General features: G+C 37.6%; 1 protein-coding gene across 6 annotated transcripts in view; it reads left to right on the top strand.

Moving 5' to 3' along the window:
- fgf8a (fibroblast growth factor 8a) overlaps positions 1-18,530 on the top strand; it is a 26,851-nt gene continuing 8,321 nt past the window's right edge. The window contains exons 1-3 of one of the 6 annotated variants that reach the window (XM_087277412.1): positions 1-330; positions 6,465-6,702; positions 8,872-9,181. In XM_087277412.1, the coding sequence (XP_087133538.1) occupies positions 9,111-9,181 (71 nt within the window). In that variant the 5' untranslated portion in view covers positions 1-330; positions 6,465-6,702; positions 8,872-9,110. The remainder of the gene's footprint in view (positions 331-6,464; positions 6,703-8,871; positions 9,182-18,530) is intronic. The other 5 variants (XM_087277409.1, XM_087277411.1, XM_087277410.1 and 2 more) reach the window with 5 other exon arrangements.

An 18,530-nucleotide genomic window follows, 5' to 3' on the forward strand; every position in this document is an offset into this window, starting at 1 on the left:
GTCCGTTTGTCATTTGTGAACGCATCCCGGTGGTATTTATGTGGTTTGTACGCATCCCTTGGGCTACATCACTTCCCAAGAGTGTATCGTTCGGAATTCGCGCCGTTTTTACCACAGGTAACGTTAACAGTTGTACAACCTTCAGGCACTTATTCTTCGTCAGATATCGGCTCATTATGAGTAAATGTAAGTTAGTCTATACGGCTACATAGCCTCGTTAGCTGCTATGAGCTAATGTGTAGGAACTGTTAAAGTAGGTAGGAAAACGAAGATGTAGGCCTACATTAACATAATATCTTTCCTGTTCTGTTTAGACCTCCACATTGGAATGTATGAAAAATTTGGACTGGTTTGCTAACTTTTACATATTATTTTTAATGCTTTGCTTACACCTTTTAGCTGTATGTTCACAGGTGTAAACTTCTATATGTATGTTTCACAGCTTACATTTTCATAGATGGACACTGCTGTGATTTAAAGCTTAAAACGTTTAGCACAAATCATTCTGATGAACATGAACACATATTAAAAACTGTTACTCGCTACTGTGCAACATTACCATCGGATGCAATATAATTGGAATACCACTGTTTTTTTATTTTTTTATTAAACCTTTCTAAAACTATAAACTTTCTGAAAATCTAGTATCAAGATTGCATTGTGTGGACGGTGGTGGTAGCCTTGTGTGCAGTGTGGTGAGCAACAATACTATTGACATCTCAAGTTCTGGCTTGTGTGCTTTGTTTGGCAAATCTGGCAAAAATATTCAAAATTCAAAGCACAAAGTTCTCACTTACATGGTCTGGACCATTGCACTCTTTTCTAATGTTTGGATCAGAAGTAAGGCTAAGGTTTTGCCACATCTTGTTATCTTCTGAGCAATTTTTATTGTTTATCTTCTGTGTTTCTTCTATGGTAATTTTACTTATACAGAGCAAATCAGTGGGTGATGCTAAACAGGCAGTGACACAAATGCACGCATTGATCTAACTCAGTGTAGGTGGTGATTAATCACACTTTTATTAAATTGTCTCATTCCACAAACTGTAATTTTTGCAGATGAGCTTCAAAATAAGCAGCTTTAATAGTATTTAGTTGAAGCAGTTGATTTATAGTATTTAGTTAAACAGTTGATTTATAGTATTTAGTTGAACCAGTTTGCATGTTTTCCTTGTGCTGTCATTCGTCCAGGTCCCACAGCCCAAAGACATGTAGTTTATTTAATAAACTAAATAGGCCGTAGTGTATGTGTGTGAATGAGTGTGTATGGATGTTTCCCAGAGATGGGTTGCAGCTGGAAGGGCATCTGCTGTGTAAAACATGTGCTGGATAAGTTTGTGGTTCATTCCGCTGTGGCAACCCCGGATTAATGAAGGGACTAAGCCGACAAGAAAATGAATGAATGAACATTGCCCATAGTGTGTGTGTGAATAGGTGTTTTCCAGTACTTAGTTGCAGCTGGAAGGGCATCCGCTGCGTAAAACATATGCCGGAAATGTAGTGGTTTATTCCACTGTGGTGACCCCTGATAAATAACGGACTAAGCCAAAGTAAATGAATGAATAAATATTTATTGCAATAGTCACTCTCTTACTATCCTTCGGTTTAGTCCCTGATTAATCAGGGGTTGCCACAGTGGAATAAACCACCAATTACCTCTGACACGCAGTATGTTTTATGTAGAGCAGGGATTCCCAAACTTTTTTATTCCGGGACCCACCTAGGCAAGTAATTCAATCTCAAGACCCACCATAATATTTTAATATGGAAAAATGGCTAAAAAAATGTATCCATTTAAAGCAGTCAAAAATATTTGGTGTGTGGCTTTTTGGATTTTACAATTTGATATGCACAAAATGAGGCTCGAAGTGCTTTTTGTGGGATGCTGGCTGTAACTGTGATCATTTTTTGTTAAAAAAGATTCTTTCTTTTTTCAGAAGAGAATATGATCAACCTTTGATCAAGCCCCTTGATTATGATCAAGCCCGGTCACATCACAGTAAATTCCACTGCTAGTGTATAGTCATAGGAAACTACACTTATACTATACGACTACTACAAGCTGGGAAAACGTCAGATAAATATGCCAATGCAATTAACATTATTGCCGAGTAGATCTAATATTTACACATTTGCTTGAGGAAGGAATGATAGGGGTAGTGACATTACTATTACCCATAACATCTATGCCCTTCCATAACATTAGGTGATGTTAAAACTAACAGATAGCACTCTAGCTATTTATTGATTAGCAATCTGTCAACGTTGGGATGTAAAAATATGGGACAACAAATAGCTTAAAATGATAAAATACATAGCAAACATTAGAAAATATTGACAATAAAATAAAAGGTTTAGCCTATTAAAATCAATGGACTATCCAGAAATTAAATAAAGCTATAAAATCTATTTCACTTTTAATTGTATTTGCATATTGATTAAAGTTACTATAGTTATTTAGTGAAGAGCAACAAATGAATCTCTCATTGTGTTTTGTTTGATAACAGTGGTGTTAATATAAGAATGTACAGATCTATAATAAAGCATTCAACTACTTTAGTAACTATTTGTGCTCATTTAAGAGAAAGTTAGTAGTGTTTAATAATATAATACGCAGGATGGAGCAAAAAAAAAAACGAAAAAATAAGCACTTTTCCGACGGTCCCTTAAGCCTGGTTTATACTTCTGCGTCAAGTGACCGGCGTAACCCACGGCGCATGCAACGCGCGTAGGTGTGCATTTATACTTCTGCGCGCTGTCTCTGTTGGTCTGCATTAACACTTCCGAAACGCTAGTTGGCAGTGAGATGTAAATGTTCGTCTGTGTCGAGTTTTTTCGCTGTTGTTCTGCTTTTCCTGAACACTTCCGGGATGTACAAGTGGCTCAAACTCGCTCATTTTGAGGCAGGAACCGGCAGACGTGCAACAACTTTAACTATGAGGTAAACACAAAACAAAACTTTCCATCCGGAGCTCCTTCACGGGACTCCACACTTGTAAACAATCGCTCCATCAGGCTCGCACCATTCACGCGGCTCTCGGTCCCGCTCAGACTCGTCAGCACTACCAGGCCGACCAATCACAGAGCTTGCGCTACGCGTTGTTGCGATGTGTGGTTACATTTTTTGAGAGGTGCATGTCAGCGACGGCCACGGCGAAGGGCTATCCGTCAGCGCCGTAGCATATGCCGGCGTTTGACGCAAAAGTATAAATCAGCCTTTACTGAGAGCTCCGCTCAGCGCGATTGCAAGGGCTCAAATGGAGCAGTGCTCGTAATGTCAAATGAAAAAAAAAGAAAAAGACAGCTGTGAAACATAACCAGCTTTGTCTTTTTGTAGGAAACACACTTTAGATATTTTTAGTGAAAGAGGTTTTTGAGTCAATGGTCAATGGTACTGGTTTTGATCCACCGCAATGTAAATATAGCTGCAGCTATGTGACGTTGCGCGACCCACCTTTGTTCACTGCGCAACCCATAGTTTGAAAACCCCTGAGAGAATGCCGTGTGTCTTATTCCGGTCACAAAATGGCAAAAATCCTACATGACGGAAATAGTTTGATTGTGGTGCTTACACGTTTACACTCAAGGAGCAGCATTTACAGCAGATTTTACAGTCCATAATATTGTAGTGATATTAACGTACAGTAAACTTTATTAACTTACAAATCATTTGACTAAGGTCCGTCTTTAAACACTGATAGAGTACTGCTGATGATGCGAACTAACTTTGCCTCTAAATAAACAAGCAAAGATCACTCACTTACCAAATCTGTAGAGACAGGACAATCAACACCAACTGGAGCCGCGTCTTTATTAAAAGGAGACGAGCAGCAAATCCGGATTTCACCATTTCCAGATGAGAAAAGCTCTCGGGTAAAAAATGTTCCTTAGACTCGTATTTTTGTCACGCATCGCATGCACTGTAATCCACACGTGAGTTCAGCTGTGCTCTCAAAGAGGGAAAAAGAAAACAAAACCTTTACTGCAGCAAATTATAAAAGCAACACTGACGACCCGTAACTTCAAACAATTCATGTTCTCCCGCTTGGCAACACAACGTCTCTCTGTCGTCTGAACACTGCAACAGGTAAAAACAGTTTTCGAAGCTATCCAGGGCTGGACTGGGGCAAAAAATCGGCCCTACACTACACTTATGCTACACTACAGCCAATTTAGCTCATTCAATACACTATTCACTCAGCCTATATTCAATAAAAAACATAACAAAAACTGCCTGCAAATGCATGGGTAAATCTTCAAAGGGAACAGTGTACTTTAACCTCATTCACCTCATCCTGCTTGCTGTTTCACTATCTAAACAATCAAAACACAATATAAGTCAAATTTGTTTTATTTTGATATTATGATTAACAGACACCAAACAACCTCGTCTAGCTGCATATTTATATGAGCATCATCTTCACTCTGCATATTTATAACAAAACAGGGCTTAACTGCCTCCTTTCATTTTCTTTGAAAAGAACAAACTTTACCCCGCCTATTTTGCAGAATATCAGTTTTAATAATCAATAATGGCCATTATAACAGTATAACGTACAATAAATTTATATGATAAAGGTAAGCAATCAGTCAATGTGCAGAATCAGTGTACGTGGTTACATAAATTAATATATTAGCTTATCTTTGCACTCAGCCAAAACAACAAGATTAATTCAATATCACGTTTAACAACTATAGTGAGATGAGATCATCCAGCAGATGAACATCATACTCTCACCTGGGGTTTATGCTCACCCGCCAGCTCTTGGCAGAGAGTGTGTGGTCACGTGATTTGCGTTTTTAGCCGTGTACTAGAATGAAAGGAGAACTTCTCAGAACCGCTAAATGAAACACTGGTGTATTTCCCGCGATTTCTTTGCGCCTCCCTTGCGTTTCTTCTCTCTGACTCTTGACTATTTTGACAAATAAACACAGACGACGCACGCTCACACAGAGCCCAAAATAGGAGTTTGTGATTGGACCAGCCCAATGTCAATAAAGAAAAGAGCCAATGGGCTGCAGTTTCACATGGGCCGGCCCGGTCTGTCTGTCCGGGAAAAAAAGGCATCTACTTTCAGAGAGAAAAGCACAGATCACAGCAGCGTCAATTAATAAGGCAGAAAAAAGCGATAGGCTGCTAAGCCTTTTATGGGCCGATCAGATCATAAGACGATCAGCCCGGCCCAAAAAGTATGTCGGCCCACCGGGAAAGTGCCCGGTCAGCCAGATGGCCAGTCCGCCCGTGAAGCTATCATGCGTATTAATGAAGTTGCACCAAATACACAATAAAGCGCGCTGATTGGTTTGAACCAAGTCTTTCTCATGAATGAATGCAGCACACTCAGAGACGTAATAAAGTACTCACAAGTACAGACTTCCAGTCTACACGTTGGAATACAAGCTAAGATCTCATGGCCACGATGCAGCTTCAAAAATTCGTGAGAACGAATTTGCTCGAAATAACTGCATTGCTTTATTGCATTCCTGCATTGTGCTCTTCATAGCCGTGGTGGGCATTTTTCTCTGTCACGTGCTGAACCCAGTCGACCAAGCGCAACAGACTTGTTCATCGGACCAATCAGCGCAGATTAGCTTTGCTCTAAGAAGGGGTTTGGGAACAAATCAATCGCTGAACAAATCTTTATGAGAGGCGTTGGGATAATTAGGTAAAAATAAATGCATATTATTAGACAATGAAAGTGTTTTTTGACCTTGCATACATACCAGCCTGTTGTTGGAGACCCTCAAAACCAAATTATGACCTTTTATAATGCAAAATAGGGGCTCTTTAAAGCCAAATTTACAGATTACAGGATGTCACTGACATTCCACAACCAAACAAGCACAGATTCTGCATGTTTAGACACCAACAGACAAGAGTAACATATCCAACAAAACCCAACAATGTCAGTTGTAGTCTGTCTGTGAACTGACCTTAACATGTTTATGAAACAGCCAGAAAAATACAAGGGTTATCGATTTGGATTAGAATTGCTCAAAAGCTAATTGTTTGGAAACATTCATTCAAGAACTCATTATTAACCACCTAATTTTTTGGTCTAAATCAATACAAATGAAAATTTTCACAAAATTTGTCATGCTTTATATTTTTTAAAGGAAAAATTTGGAGGGAAAAAAAGTTAGTGGGTCATAATAGAATCAAAATCAACACAATATTTTATTTTGGGAAATATTACAGAAATAATACAGGAAAACAGAGTGATGTTAATGCACAAATACTGTCAGGATTATTATATTAGTATGCATCACCCCAAAACTGAAAGTAAAATGATCCAGTGAATCTCTATTCATTTTAGCCTACAGTCCTGCACAGTAAATGATCAAGATGAATACATGCAGGAAGAATGTTTAAATGCTTGTCCATCTCTCTCTCTCTCTCTCTCTCTCTCTCTCTCTCTCTCTCTCTCTCTCTCTCTCTCTCTCTCTCTCTCTCTCTCTTGCAGCATTCTTTGACACTGTTTTAATGGACAGATTTCACCAGGAATGCTGTTCATTGTCTATGGGCTGAATCCTGATCCAAAAACACTGCAGTTCTGCTGGAGTCAAGTCCCGGAAATGCTACGGAACTGAAATCCCAAACATCATGACCACGTTTCCTTCCGGATGTCCATGAGCACAGTTGTCAGCCCCATCACAGGATCTTACGGACAAACTCGGCAAACCACACAGGCAGGCCACACGGTCATTTTGCATTTAAAACTTACACAGTTCCTCTGTTTTATTGTGCTGAACTTCATTCTGTGGTAGGTGGTGGCAGCTTTAACAATACAGCAACAAAAACACAGATTGAGCATGCTAAAATGTACGCTCCAAAACTCTCCTGCTCTACACTTTAATTTTAGAGTCCAAACATATTTTCAAGCAGGTTTCTAACCAGACAAGTGAAAAAGCAACAGGGTAAGAAAATCTTCAGACACATTTGTGCTTTTAATCAATGAAATACCTCCAGCACTACCTCATATTGGAGGCCTGCACTGGCCTAAAATACATTTGGAAAAGTAAAAAACTTCCTTTAAACCCACGCAAGGCTCTGCAATGACATTTGCCAGCCAGCCAGGAACAATTTCCCATGCTTTTACTCCTTTTCGCGACAGAAAGAGTGGCCGTCGGCTTCGCCTGAACAGCCTTCCTGAATCCAGTGTGTGGCGTTTTATGTCTAGCTTAAGCCTGGGCAGTTATGCCGCCGTAAATTTAGCCGTTTCAGACATTCAGTCACTTCTCTCAGCTAATATCAAGCAGAAGTGACCCGCCAGTGCTTTTACAGCCTCTATGCCATGTGTGTGTGTGCAGATCATGTATTGTAATAGCAGAAGAAAGATGTAAAAAGCAGTCTGTGAGGAGGGCAGAAGGAATGGATGGTGGAGGGAGAACATGAATGTGCTGGGAGCAGGGCAATGCTTGGAATGAGTCCAGCTTATAACTTTTCTGTAACAAATGGAGGCCAGACACCAGCACAAGGCGTGTGAAAAATAATGAAATGGTGACATGGGAAGCACAGCTTTTCTTGCACGGGTGCGATCAAAGCTACAGAATCATGCAGTGCATTTATTAAAACAGTGGAAAGCTTGTTTAATGACTAAAGTGACTTACTTAACCCGTTAAAAAGTGTTTTATAAACAGAACTGCAGTTGTTAACTGTTTCCATTTAAGCTGAAAATGACAATGGCGATGTTGCAAATGCTATTTGTGAATAATTAAATTGTTTTTCTCTTCATCTTTATTTCTATAGCACTTTTACAATAAAGATTGTGTCAAAGCAGCTTAACATAGAAGTTCTAGTAAATTGAAACTGTGTCAGTCCAGTTTTAAGAGTTGAAATTTTGTTTAGTTAAGTTCGGTGTTTAATTTTCACTGCTGAAAGTTCAAACACAGAAGATTAAATCCATCGATGCGCAGCTCCACAAGTCCCAAAATCAAGTAAGCCAGTGGCGAAGAACAAAACTTCACCAATTGACGAAAGTGAAGGAGAAAACCTTGAGAGAAACCAGGCTCAGTTGTGTACGACCATTTCTCCTCTGGCCAAACTTCTTGTGCAGAGCTGCAGTTTAAGCGCTGGAGAACGCAGGATGTCTATCATGAAGAAGCTGCAGGTGTGAGTAGGTTACCGGGAGGTGTTCAGGCTGGCCCACGGGATCAATGCTGAGACTTGTCTGACACTGGGGTCTTTCAGGAATCAGTCTCATGCTCTACACTCCTCCACTACAGAATCTGCTCAGGATACAGCCTGATCTAGGATCATGAAGACCTCAGTATAGTGAAAAATAGACTATGCATTCACAATGAAAGCAGTGAGAGCATCATAGAAGCTTGAAGTCATTTATTTTCAATGGGAACCAACGGCAATAAACAGTGAGAACCAGCATGTCTTTGCCAGTGTGTACGTCAAGAAGAGTTGAAATCAAGTCCACTTAATGGTAATGAGCCATGATGTGGTTTGGCGTCAAGCAATCGAAATGTACATGTCACAATCACCAGGGATCTAATCCTTACAGATCGCCAGTAAACTCACAGATTGCATAGAACAACAAATCCACCAGTATATGGACTACAGGATTCAGTCATGGACCACACACTCACACCTGTTTCAGTTTACCATTGATTAGACCTACACAGCTGAGGCTGCTCATAGACTTATTAAACTCACATATACAGCTCACTCTGACACCCTTATTGCTGAGTCTTGTAAACTGTACTGTGAGCATTATGACGCGTTTTCCTTGCCTTCTGTGTTTGAACTTTGTTTTGTTTGTTGACTCTTTTGAACAGTATTGTATATAACATGCTTTTAAAGAATGTGAAAAAAATCCCATGCTCTAAGGATTCCCTATGTGTTCATCTATTCCTATCCAGGTCAAAAAATGTGCATCAGCTTTTCTACGGTCATGATCTGAGAGACAGGCGCGTGTGTGTGTGTGTGTGTGTGTGTGTGTGTGTGTGTGTGTGGTGCATGCCCGATGACAACCTAAACCTGGTTTTTGGATGACTGTTGACCTTCACCTCCCTACCGACCCAAGCTCTTAAACAGGGCGTGACATGGCCCTTTAAGTTACCACCCAGGAACCAACGCTGCCTGCAGCTCAGCCTGGCTGATGGATCTGAGAGCAGCCGCCAACCTCCAATCACCCCAGACACGAGCCCCAGGACCCCACACCACCCCACGGTACAGCCCTGTCACACACACAAAACACTTAAAGTGACGTGCAAAGCAGAAGTCTGTGAAATGCAAATGGTAAGATGTTACTGAGCTCAGTCCAAATCATACCTGATGTTCCTCAATACAAACTGTTGGCACACGATCAGTAAGAGTGGGCAGAGTGCTAGACTCTGATGCCATATTGTTGAGCGTGTTCATATGGGGTATATATTAATAACATATGTTGAATGAAGAGAAACACATATATCAGGTCGAACCCAATGGGCTTGTGAAACAACCACAGACTGAGTTTGGGAGAAAAAAAAAATTCTGCAGTATCTGCAAGTAGAGATTTTCTTAAGCAGATGCCAGTGAAAGGCCTTCATCCACATGTATATTGGGACATATATGTTTCTGGCATATATGTGGACATATATGTTTCTGGCATATATATATATGGACATGTATGTTTCTGGCATATATGGACGTATGTGTTTCTGGCATATATGGACGTATATGTTTCTGGCATATATGGACATATATGTTTCTGGCATAAATGTGGACATATATGTTTCTGGCATATATGTGGACATGTATGTTTCTGGCATATATGTGGACATGTATGTTTCTGGCATATATGTGGACATGTATGTTTCTGGCATATATGTGGACATATATGTTTCTGGCATATATGTGGACGTATATGTTTCTGGCATATATGTGGACGTATATGTTTCTGGCATATATGTGGACATGTATGTTTCTGGCATATATGTGGACATGTATGTTTCTGGCATATATGTGGACATGTATGTTTCTGGCATATATGTGGACATATATGTTTCTGGCATATATGTGGACGTATATGTTTCTGGCATATATGTGGACGTATATGTTTCTGGCATATATGTGGACGTATATGTTTCTGGCATATATGTGGACGTATATGTTTCTGGCATATATGTGGAAATATATGTTTCTGGCATATATGTGGACATATATGTTTCTGGCATATATGTGGACATATATGTTTCTGGCATATATGTGGAAATATATGTTTCTGGCATATATGTGGACATATATGTTTCTGGCATATATGTGGACATATATGTTTCTGGCATATATGTGAAAATATATGTTTCTGGCATATATGTGGAAATATATTTTTCTGGCATATATGTGGACATATATGTTTCTGGCATATATGTGGACATATATGTTTCTGGCATATATGTGGACATATATGTTTCTGGCATATATGTGGACATATATGTTTCTGGCATATATGTGGACATATATGTTTCTGGCATATATGTGGACATATATTTCTGGCATATATGTGGACATATATGTTTCTGGCATATATGGACGTATATGTTTCTGGCATATATGTGGACATTTATGTTTGTGGCATATATGGACATATGTTTCTGGCATATATGTGGACATATATTTCTGGCATATATGTGGACATTTATGTTTCTGGCATATATGGACGTATATGTTTCTGGCATATATGTGGACATTTATGTTTGTGGCATATATGGACATATGTTTCTGGCATATATGTGGACATATATGTTTCTGGCATATACACTTGAAGGTAAAATTAATAGTACCCCTGAATTATTAGCCCCCGTTTATTTTTTTCCCCAATTTCTATTTAACAGAGAGAAGATTTTTCCAACACATTTCCAAACGTAATAGTTTTAATGAATACTTTCTCATAACTGATTTATTTTATCTTTGCCATGATGATAGTAAATAATATTTGACTAGATGTTTTTCAAAACACTTCTAAACAGCTTAAAGTGACATTTAAAGGCTTAACTTGGTTTATTTGGTTAACTAGGCAGGTTGGGGTAATTAGGCTAGTTATTGTATAACGATGGTTTGTTCTATAGACTATTGAAAAAAATATAGCTTAAAGGGGCTAATAATTAAAACTGCTTTTATTCTAGTCAAAATAAAGCAAAGACTTTCTTCAGAAGAAAAAATATTATCAGACATACTGTGAAAAATGTCCTGAATCTGTTAAACATCATTTGGGAAATATAAACAAACAAAAAAATTCAAAGAGGGGCTAATAATTCTGACTTCAACTGTATATAAAAACCGGAGGAGGTCGTTTGCGTATTTGCACCCACCTTGTGCAGTTCGACAAATGCAAACATATGTGATGCTCTGTGCCGAATCAAATGCGACCGCTTTGACATTAGTCTTTAGAGATCATTAGCTGGTGTTGGGCCAATTACATTCTTTGCATACTGAACTAATCTGTAGCTCTGCTGTCGAGGTTCCTCACCATTAGTGTGTTTGCTTATCCATTTCCTTCCCTCCCTCCAATTAACATGTCCCTCACTCTGGGTTTGTTCTGCCGGTGTGTGTTGCTGTGACGCCTGTCCATCACCCTGAGTCTCTCTGAAAAGACACTTTAAAAGTGAGAACAATACTGCCACCTCTCAATCACTGCTGAGTGGTATTGGTACTCAAATGAGTGTTCTTCCCTGGGGTGTGTTTTGTCTTGCTGGGTTTCTTGGGCCGCTCTGTGATGCATCTTAACTGTAAGCTGTGCTGTCGTGTGTTTCCGTGGCGAAGGGCGAGGTGCGACAGGCGTCTGGCGTCACTGATGACGCGCATGAAAGCAGGGTGGATTGACAAGCGTGGGGTACTGTACAGGGAGCACTGGGCCCCTCCTGCTCTGTTCTGCAGGCCCTCTGGAAGAGCCATCAGGCCCCTGAGGCACCCAGCAGGCAGCCTGCTCCCTGCAGCCAGGCACAGGGCCTGCCTGCCCTCCTCTTAACCCCAGGAGCATCGACAGCCATCCCAGCCTCTGCAGGGGTCCTCTGGCCCTGCCCCCTGCACTTCTCTCACACCCTCTCTCTCTCTCTATCTCTCTTTGCTGCTTTTTTCTTTCCCTGCTTCTTTGACTTTTTTATCGTTTTTGTTTCTTCTGTCTTAACTTAAGCTCTGACACTTGTTCTGTGCCTCTCAGACCCCCGGCGCTCCCATTCTCTCTCATCTTTGCTCCCGTAAAGCTGCCTGGGATTCTAACAACTGTAAGTTAAGGGCTGTTTTTAAAAAGTCCAACACAACATATTTAAACCTCAAGGACTTAAAAGGCAGAAGTTTAGAGTTTAGTTTATTTCTAAATTGGCCGAAAGCTAACATGCATATATAACAGAAATTACATCTAATTTATATATATATATATATATATATATATATATATATATATATATATATATATATATATATATATATGTGTGTGTGTATGTGTGTGTGTGTGTGTGTGTGTGTGTGTGTGTGTGTGTGTGTGTGTGTGTGTGTGTGTATATATATATGTATGTATGTATGTATGTATGTATGTATATATGTGTATGTGTGTGTATATATACACATTTACATTTAGCAGACGCTTTTATCCAAAGCGACTTACAAATGAGGACAAGGAAGCAACTTACACAACTATAAGAGCAACAATGAATAAGTGCTATAGGCAAGTTTCAGGTCTGTAAAGTCTAAGAAGGAAAGTATTAGTCCTTTTTTTTTTTTTTTTTTGGGTACAGTTAGTGTGATATCCAGAGAGGCAATTGCAGATTAGGAAGTGAAGTGGAGACTATATATATATATATATATATATATATATATATATATATATATATATATATATATATATATATATATATATGTGTGTGTGTGTGTGTGTGTGTGTGTGTGTGTGTGTGTGTGTGTATATATATATATATATATATATATATATATATATATATATATATATATATATATATATATATATATATATGAAGTTTCAAATGAAATTATTAGTACAGTCATTTTTGCTTTTATTACTATTATCATTAATAATAATAATAATAATAGGCGACGCAGTGGTGCAGTAGGTAGTGCTGTCACCTCATAGGAAGAAGGTCGCTGGTCCGTGCCTCGGCTGGGTCAGTTGGTGTTTCTGTGTGGAGTTTGCATGTTCGCCCTGCGTTCGTGTGGGTTTTGTCCGGGTCCTCCGGTTTCCCCCATAGTCCAAAGTCATGAGATACAGGTTAGTTGAGTAGGCTAAATTGTTTGTAGTGTATGAGTGTGAATGCGTGTGTGTGGATGTTCCGCTGCATAAAAAACGTGCTGGATAAGTTGGTGGTTCATTCCGCTGTAGTGACCCCCGGATTAATAAAACTAAGCCGAAAAAGAAAATGAAGGAATAATAATAATAATAATAATAAAAATAATAATAATAAGAGTTAACTTTACATTGATTTCTGAAGGATCATGTGACTGAATACTAGAGTAATAAAAAGAAAATTCATCTTTAAAATCACTGGAATAAATGAATAAATTAAATGATAAACTAGTTTTAGTTATTTTATAGTGAAATAACATTTCACAATTTTACTATTTGTACTGTAATTCTGATTAAATAAATGCACCCTCTGTGAGCAGGATAAACTTATTTTAAATCATTTAAAAATCCTTCTGACCCTATACTTTTGACCACTAGTGTATATACTATCTGTGTGTTTCAACAAGAATAATCCACACCTTCTAGCCAATCAGAATCAAAATTTTCAACAGACCATGGTATAAATATGTATGTAGTAACTATATATATATATATATATATATATATATATATATATATATATATATATATATATATATATATATATATATATATATATATATATATATATATATATATATGTATATATATATATATATATAGTAATTCAGAATTTCTGTCATCACTTAGTTACCCTCATTTTCGTTTAGTTTATTCGTTCATTCATTTTCTTTTTTGCTTAGTCCCTTTATTAATCTGGAGTAGCCACAGCGGAATGAACCGCCAATTTATCCACCAGATGTTTTACGCAGCGGATGGCCTTCCAGCTGCAACCCATTACTGGGAAACACACACACACACACACTCATTCACACCCATACACTACAGTCAATTTTAGCATACCCAATTTATCTGTACCACGTCTTTGGACTTGGAAACCAAAGCACCCGGAGGAAACCCACAAAAAGATGGGGTCAACATGCAAACTACACACAGAAATGCCAACTGACCCAGTCAAGGCTCGAACCAGCGACCTTCTTGCTGTGAGGTGAACGTGTTACCCACTGCACCACTGCGTCACCTTGTGTAGTTTAACTGAACCAAAATATGTAAAACAACAGGGGGGGGGGGATTGTATCTATCAATAAAAACTACAATAGTTACTCTTTCTTCTATTTTATGTTTTTGTAATGGTTTTATTGGATCAAGTGTATACACTCTCAGTTTGACCTGCTAAGTTAATGGTTTATGTTTTATATTGTCAATTCCTCAACTAGTGGTATTTTCATTTACAGTTGAAGTCAGAATTATTTGCCCTCCTGTTTATTTTTCCCCCAATTCCTGTTTAACAGGGAGAAGATTTTTTAAAGTCATTTCTAAACATAATAGTTTTAATAACTAATTTCTAATCACTGATTTTTTTGATATCTGCCATGTTGACAGTAAATAATATCTGACTAGATGTTTTTCAAGACACTTCTATACAGCTTAAAGTGACATTTAAAGGATTAACTAGGTTAATTAGGCAGGTTGGGTTAATTGGGCGAGTTATTGTATATCAATGGTTTGTTCTGTAGACTGTAAATACATCTTAAAGGGGCTAATAATTTTGACCTTAAAATGGTTTTTAAAAAACTGAAAACTGCCTTTATTCTAGGCGAAATAAAACAAGTAAAACTTTCTCCAGAAGAAAAAATGTTATTCGAAATACTGTGAAAATTTCATTGCTCTGTAAAACATCATTTGGGAAAAGATTTTTTTTTTTATTATTTAAAATTAAAAGGGGGGCTATTAATTCTGACTTTAACTGTACATTTATGCATTTGGCAGATGCTTTAATCTAATAAATATGTATTATCTTATTTCATGTGCATAGATGATGTACATTTATCACTTCATGCATATGTCAATTTTTCTCACATTAATTTTAACTTTAATTGTGCAATGACACATATATTGGATTAACACACTGATTTCACTCATTTTCCAATGATAAATAACTTAAAAATGTTTAAATATGAATTTAATACTGGCGACGTGGTGGTGCAGTAGGTAGTGCTGTCGCCTCACAGCAAGAAGGTCACTGGTTTGAGCCTCTGCTGGGTCAGTTGGCGTTTCTGTGTGGAGTTTGCTCTTTCTCCTTGTGTTCGCGTGGGTTTTCTCCGGTTGCTCCGGTTTCCCCCACAGCCCAAAGACATGCAGAACAGGTGAATTGGGTAGGCTAAATTGTTCGTAGTGTATGAGTGTGTATGGATGGTTCCCAGAGATGGGTCGCAGCTGGAAGGCCATCCGCTGCGTAAAACATATGCTGGATAAGTTGGCGGTTCATTCCGCTGTGGCGACCCCGGATTAATAAAGGGACTAAACCAAAAAGAAAATGAATGAATGAATTTAATACTAATTATCAAATATTTTTAGGAGGAGGCCGGTCTGTTTACTAATACCTGTTAAATAGCATTTCAAAATACTCAAAATACACTTCATATCTAATTTTGTATGATTATCATACCGTGTTGTTTGGTGATGTACATTCTTGAACCAACGCAGTTTGACCCACAACATAATCAAACTTAGATTCTGAACACAATACAAAAGTGAAAAGTTGTATATCTTTTACATATTTTCATAGTTTTTATACTTTGAATGAATAGAAAGGCAAGGAAGAAACAATGACAGAAAGAAAAACTACAACTGCCATCAAGGCTGAAAAAAATGTCAGTTATTCCAGTAATTCCACTCTGGCACCTTGCCCACATCAGACATGGTTGTCAACACTTCAGGAGAGCTATGTGCTTTCCAGGACTGCCATTCCAGCCTCCACATATCTGCCTTTCTCTCTCCTTTCTCCCTCTCTCTTACTTTACAGATCCAATCCATCAAAACAGATACATTTTAAAAGCAGAATCGGAAAGCTTTAGCCATATAAAATTAACCAAAAGTGCCATTTTCAATTGAACATTTAATACGAGAAGATATACCAAATTGTTGGCAGCGGCCTTGCATTAGGGACGTTTAAATCCAATTTGCAATGAATTAGCATCATTCTGTGCTGGTTTAATAGTGATTACTGCATTTAAAACTCTCTGATGATATCCACGCTACACTTAAGAGAGATATTTCCAGATATTTATTCCGATCTTTTTTGTGTGTGTTTTTGTGCAGATGTGTGCAGCACGTTGACAGCTTATCTTCAGATTAGTCATCCTGTTGTTGATCAGGCAATGAGCAACAGACAGTTAAACACAGAGTTAACCAGGAGGCCAGATCTGCCTCAGGCCATGCTGAAGTACTCAGCCATGGAATGAGATGGTTGACTTTTCAATGCTCCATTAATATCGGTCCACTTAAACAGCAAGCCCAGTGTATACACAAAAAAAGAAGGAAAGAAAACATGTTATGTCCTGAGACCGTACCATGAAAACGCATGAGGAACTGTCTCTATTAAAAAGCACAAATATCTGCAGGTATTTGTGTCTTACTGCACAGATCAGTTGCACTTTACAATTAATCGCAAATTAGCATGCGTGGGGAAAATCTGTAAAGAATTGTTAATGGGGAGACTAGACATACAAATGACTATAGGAATCCACAATTCCATAGGGAAAACAAAGATACCCTAATAAATATATAAACAAACTATTCATCATTTTCCTTCGGCTTAATCCCTTTGTTTATGAGGAGTCGCCAGAGCAGAATGAACCCCCAATTATCCAGCATATGTTTTACACAGCGGATGCCTTTCCAGCTGCAACCCAGTACTGGGAAATACCCATACACACTCATTCACACACTCATACAATACGATACAGAAATGCCAATGTCATTATTAGCTAGGCGGTGTATTTTGTTGCAGTGGAAGTCTCCTCAACCCCCATCCCATCCTCAATGAATTAAAGATGCCTTTTTTTGTTAAATTAGAAAGAATAAAATAGTCTTCGAGGTTTAGTGATCAAGTTTTCTAACATTTTTGTTGCCATTCTTGGAGCATGTCAAATCTCTGAAACTTGAAGCAGTTAATGTTTAATGAATGGCTGCCCATCTTTCACTTTTAGTTTGTACCTTACAAATGAGTACTTGTTGATAAAGCACAAGCATGCAACTCTTCTTGACATAAAACTAAAAATTCAGTTTAATATTTTTCCACTTTTCTCTCTCTTTTAATTTTTTCTTTTTTTAATTATTATTATTATTTATTTTACCTAAAACACCCTGCTGCCAATGTCAACTTTCGGCACTAACCTGTTTATATGCTTAATTTGTAAACTGAATGCACATCATCTGAAATCCACATTATATTCTGTTTGTTGCACAATATGAGAATTATATATGTGGTTTGTTTTTATTCTTTTAATCAATTTTGTACTGTTATATATACATTTGAAATCAGAATAATTAGCCCCCTATGAATTATTTTTCTTTTTTTAATATTTCCCAAATGATGTTTAACAGATCAATTAAATTTTCACAGTATGTCTGATAATATTTTTTTCTTCTGGAGAAAGTCTTATTTGATTTATTTTGGCTAAAATATAAACAGTTAAAAAAAAAAAAACGTTTTAAGATCTAAATTAAAAGCCCCTTTAAGCTTTTTTTTTCGATAGTCTACAGAACATTATGCAATAACTTGCCTAATCCCCGTAACCTGCCTAGTTAACCTAATTACCCAGGTTAAACCTTTAAATGTCACTTTAAGCTGTATTGAAGTGTCTTGAAAAATATCTAGTCAAATATTATGTACTGTCATTTTGGCAAAGATAAAATAAACTAGTTATTAGAAATAAGTTATTAAAACTGTTATGTTTAGAAATTTGTTGAGAAAATCTTCTCTCCGTTAAACAGAATTTGGGAGAAAAAGTTAAACAAGGGCTAATTCTGACTTTAACTGTGTGTGTGTGTGTGTGTGTGTGTGTGTGTGTGTGTGTGTGTGTGTGTGTGTGTGTGTGTGTGTGTGTGTGTGTGTGTGTGTGTGTGTGTGTGTGTGTATATATATTCTATTTGTACTGTTATTTTCTCTGTTATTTTGTTAGTTAACTGTCAAAAAAACTGCAAAGTAAATCTTTAAAAAAAGTAAAAGAAAAGCCAACTGACCCAGCGACCCGGAGACGAATATGCTAACCACTGAGCCACTGTGTCACCGAACACAAACCATTAAATGAATTTATTCATCTATTTTTTCATTAAAATTAACATTAACATTAAAATTTAACATTGCATTTAAACTATTAATTTAACATTAAAATGTATAGGATAATATACAATGAAATTGTTATAAATTAACGTTAAAATAATAAATACATTAAAATA

The sequence above is a fragment of the Danio rerio genome, chromosome 13, assembly GCF_052040795.2.
Source record: "Danio rerio strain M-AB ecotype USA chromosome 13, GRCz13ab, whole genome shotgun sequence".
Taxonomy (NCBI): Eukaryota; Metazoa; Chordata; class Actinopteri; order Cypriniformes; family Danionidae; genus Danio; species Danio rerio.